Source organism: Tachysurus fulvidraco, chromosome 1, assembly GCF_022655615.1.
Source record: "Tachysurus fulvidraco isolate hzauxx_2018 chromosome 1, HZAU_PFXX_2.0, whole genome shotgun sequence".
Taxonomy (NCBI): domain Eukaryota; kingdom Metazoa; phylum Chordata; class Actinopteri; order Siluriformes; family Bagridae; genus Tachysurus; species Tachysurus fulvidraco.
In genome coordinates, this window is record NC_062518.1 from 15,927,843 (window position 1) to 15,930,904 (window position 3,062).

General features: G+C 40.8%; 1 protein-coding gene across 1 annotated transcript; it reads left to right on the forward strand.

Moving 5' to 3' along the window:
* The first annotated feature begins 362 nt into the window (after nt 1-362).
* On the forward strand, nt 363-2,382 carry si:dkeyp-34c12.1 (uncharacterized protein LOC570187 homolog). Its single transcript, XM_047822687.1, has 5 exons — nt 363-863; nt 1,533-1,617; nt 1,826-1,947; nt 2,050-2,148; nt 2,248-2,382. Exons 1-5 carry the CDS (start codon nt 711-713, stop codon nt 2,380-2,382), a joined length of 594 nt encoding a protein of 197 aa, XP_047678643.1. The 5' UTR covers nt 363-710.
* The last annotated feature ends 680 nt before the right edge of the window (nt 2,383-3,062 follow it).

Below are 3,062 nucleotides of genomic sequence, written 5' to 3' on the forward strand. Positions count from 1 at the left end.
ACACTACACCAAAAAAAAAAAATACAGAAATACTATTAAAAATTGACTATAATGAACTTCTTAAAAATTATTAAAAAACCCCGAAGAAATAATTTATAATAATAAATGTATATTTAAAAAAAATACAAAATGTGTTACTGTATCTAAAAATCTGTATGAGTAGAAAAATAGTGTGTTGGATTTTTTTTTTTCACACTCTCACACACACACGGGATGTAATTTATTGTTAATCGTTTATGTACGAAAACACTAAGTAGACTTTTCATTTTTTCCTTTATTTACTATTTTTAATCTGCCTAACACAAACCGCTTTGACTAATTGGGCAAATCCTAGTTCTGCATCCCAAATTGCTCCCTCTATTGGACAAACAGTGCACTAAATAGGGCGTGAAGTGCGCAAGTGTAAGGCGCATAGAGGGATTTGGGCACCTGGCGTTAATTGAGGAACCTGCAGCATTTAATTGCAGTAACCTTGTGCTATTCTTTGGGATAATGGTGTAATATTAGAATTTCAGTGTGTTTGTGTTATTCTTTGGGATAATATTGTAACGTTAGAACTTCAGTGTGTTTGTGTTATTAGTTTAGAGCTTGCGAATAGTGACAGAATCGAATAACAAGGAGTTAGTAAACGCGATGTAAGCTCGCTGGTGCGCATGCGCGACGAGCCTGGCTATTAACGCTTCTCTTAAGAAATTTCCTCTTAAAGCACCATGAGTTCTAGAATTCATTCTCAGTCCCCTTTAGAAAACAAACGCTTAAATCTCATACCTATTGGACGACAGCTCCAGAGAACTCCTCCGAATAAGAGCCAGACTACGCGTCTGTCAGAAGAACCAGCAAACGAGGAGAAAGAAGACTCACAGGTTGGTTTCTAATGCTGATATAGAACATGTCGGCATCCAGAATGACACACTTTCGTTTATAAAAGGCGCCACAAGCTACAGTAAGTCTGTTAATCGAGTAGAAGATGAGGTAAAGTACCCGGATGGAACACAAACTAATTCCGTGACATCTCGATAGAGATTTTAAATCTAGAAGCAAACTATCACTTTTTTTTTTTTTTTTTTTTTTTTACAAATGTACAAAAAAGTTCTCTCTGATTTGTGAAAATGTTTCAGTGAAATAAACTCACAAAGGCTAATCTCTCAAGAAATAAGGAATAAAACACTTATGCTGTTTTATTCTTCTTGTACTACAGTAATTTGGTGGCAGTGTTGAACTTCCTTAACTTAATGTGTCTGAAGCCTTGGGTTTATAGCGTCACCTCTGATTGTTCCAAAACACTGTTTCCTTTCATATATATTTTAGTCTTACAATTTAAAACAACGTGTGCGTGAGTGAATGAGAGTGTGTGTGTGCGCCCTGTGATGGGTTGGCACTCCGTCCAGGGTGTATCCTGCCTTGATGCCCGATGACACCTGAGATAGGCACAGGCTCCCCGTGACCCGAGAGTTCGGATAAGCGGTAGAAAATGAATGAGTGAGAGAATTTAAAACAACCTTCAAACGTTTCCTCTGTTCTCTTGTTGTAAGGATGTAGTGCAGGATAACACAACGTACCCCTCTGTGGAAGAGGAGAGTAAGTCATCTCGCAGGTCCAGCATCACGCCAGCCACCGGTGCGTCTTTTGCATAATCTGCATTGTCTAAATTTTCTTGTTCACGTTTCTGTAGTTCTGAGTAAACTTAAATCAGACTGCATTACTGAACCACCTTAAGTTATATAAAAAGTTCCAGCTGAAATTAAAAAGATGCCTTTTAATTTCATTCCTTAGGCGCAATGTAGTTTATTAAATACGACTCTTGGTTTTTTTTTTTGGTGTTTAGCGAAGATGGGGAACGCCGAACCTGATGCTTTTATTCAGGGCATGCAGGGCTACCAGTGGACTGATGCAGACCTGGAGTTTGTCTATCAGGCCAAGCAGCAGAAACAAGCTCGACAGCTGAAGGTAAACATGTACTGTAAGCCATGACGGTCTTGACTAAGTCTTTGAGCTCTATATGTTCGATCTATTGTTAATTCTATTAATATGAATTTGTTCTATCTGTAGCAAGAGTTGAGTGAAATTGAGAAAACTCTGCAGACCGAGACTCAGAGGTTGGAGCTGGCCACCACCTCTCGAGACCGACTGCAGTCTGAACTGTCTAAGGTGATGCAGCTCAATAAGACACAAACATCTATGCTCATGTCTTTGTACCTTTCTATATTGTACAGCAACATTGTAGTGATGTCGAATCATGTGCCACAGACTCTATCCTGCGACACGCTGCTGCAGCTGTGCAAAAGTGTCCTGTCCTGTTCTCGGACTTCTGATCAGCTGGATGGTTTGGGAAACAAAGACAAACAAAGGAGTCGTTTTCAGAGGTCCTGCCCACAAAGGTAAAGGCAAAACCATCAACCAAAACCGTCAAGGTCTTAAAGAAGACAGCTCTGAAAGAGATGGGTGAGACTCAAACAGCTCAGGTTGAGACAGATGAGAAAGTCCGAAAGGTAAAGGCCCCAAAAAAGGCGGCTTCAAAGAATACTGCTGAGAAGAAAATGACCCCACATGAGATGCCCTCACAAGTAAAGACCCTGAATGAAAATGTCTTAAAGGAGATGGCCTCAAAGATTGGAGCCCAAAAGATGAAGACTTCAAAGAAATCTGATGAGGTGGAGATGGCCCTGAAGGAGAAGGCCCCAGAGGAAACGTCACCGGAGAGGACTGCCCCAAAAGTAAGGGCATCAAAGCTAAAAGCCCCAAAGAAGACAGTTTCAAAGACAGTTGCTGACATGAAGGTGCCTGCAGATTTGACAGTTGAGGGGACAATTGTTACTAAGAAGATATCCTCGAAAGTAAGGGCCCTGAAGAAGACTACCTCAAAACAGAAAGACCTGAAGGAGATGGCCATGAAGGAGATACCTGAGGATGAGAATGCCCTGAAGGGCCTGAAAGAGGCATCTAAAAAGGAGACATCTGTGAAAAACAAGGTTAAAAAGGAAACCGATCCAGAGGAGACCGCTTCAGAAAAGGTGGCCCTAAAGGAAGCGGGTGAGAAGACGGTTTCGACAAAAATAGTCTCA

Excerpts from the sequence above, each read along its gene's own strand:
- si:dkeyp-34c12.1 (XM_047822687.1), top strand. The coding sequence starts at position 711 with ATGAGTTCTAGAATTCATTCTCAGTCCCCTTTAGAAAACAAACGCTTA. Across the intron at positions 1,618-1,825 it reads CAGCATCACGCCAGCCACCG|CGAAGATGGGGAACGCCGAA; the intron begins GTGCGTCTTTTG and ends TTTGGTGTTTAG. Across the intron at positions 1,948-2,049 it reads AACAAGCTCGACAGCTGAAG|CAAGAGTTGAGTGAAATTGA; the intron begins GTAAACATGTAC and ends TTCTATCTGTAG.